Source organism: Eumetopias jubatus, unplaced genomic scaffold (genome assembly GCF_037043125.1).
Source record: "Eumetopias jubatus isolate StellerSeaLion01/CBP00866 unplaced genomic scaffold, mEumJub1_p1.0 scaffold_11, whole genome shotgun sequence".
In the NCBI taxonomy this organism is placed as follows: Eukaryota; Metazoa; Chordata; class Mammalia; order Carnivora; family Otariidae; genus Eumetopias; species Eumetopias jubatus.
Window position 1 is genome coordinate 80,947,083 of NW_028274817.1, and position 788 is coordinate 80,947,870.

The 788-nt window shown below is 47.1% G+C and overlaps 1 protein-coding gene across 1 annotated transcript; it reads right to left on the minus strand.

Moving 5' to 3' along the window:
• Positions 1-398: 398 nt before the first annotated feature.
• Positions 399-578, minus strand: LOC148163102 (uncharacterized). The gene has a single exon (XM_088029008.1). The coding sequence runs from the start codon at positions 576-578 to the stop codon at positions 399-401; it is 180 nt and encodes a 59-aa protein (XP_087885134.1).
• Between the last annotated feature and the right edge of the window lie 210 nt (positions 579-788).

The following is a 788-nucleotide window of genomic DNA, read 5'->3' on the forward strand; positions in this document are numbered from 1 at the left end:
ATGAACTGACAAAACACCACAAACAGCAAAGCCACTGTTTAAGGGCGCAGATCTTGCTCCGTGAACGTCACATAAATGGAGAATGCACACACACATGCACACTTAAATAGAATGCATTTCTTTATCAACAATTTTACTCAAGCAATAAGCAACTACATTCACAGGCATATTTAAAAGACAAGACATGACAAAAGATTTAGGGAGAGATAATATACCAACGTCATACATATCACAGCGAGGCCATGTTGAAGCTCAAAACGTTTTCCCCCCTAAGATATTTCGCTTGCTCTTTCTCTCCCTTTCTTTCCCTGTCTCTGTCTGTCTCTTTTTTATTCTCGGTGGTTCTCGGGATGAAATCAAAGCGAGAGTTCGCAACAGCTCAGGAAGCTGGACTCCATTCAGCGCGTTCCCAGGAAAAACATGAGTATGACATTGACAAGCAGGAGGACTACAATCACGGCAAAAACAACTACAGTTTGCACATCCAGGGTCATGGTGCAATGCAGAACACTGTAGTGTTCCAAGTGGGGGGCCGGCAGATTGGGAGATGTCAGTCTCTGTTCTGTCAGACTGTCCATACAGCCACCATGCTAGAAAGGAGAGGAGGAAGTCGGATGGTTGGGGAAGGGCTGGGTTTGGCGCCCGAGTTTGGTATGGGGGGAGGGGATGGGGACAGGGGAGATTGATTTCCCCCTTCTCAGGATTAAGCTGATCTTTCTTCCCTAGCTGAGAAATCTTAGCTCGCGCTGAAGTCGGCAGAATCCAGCATTCTCTCTCGGGCGCCAAGC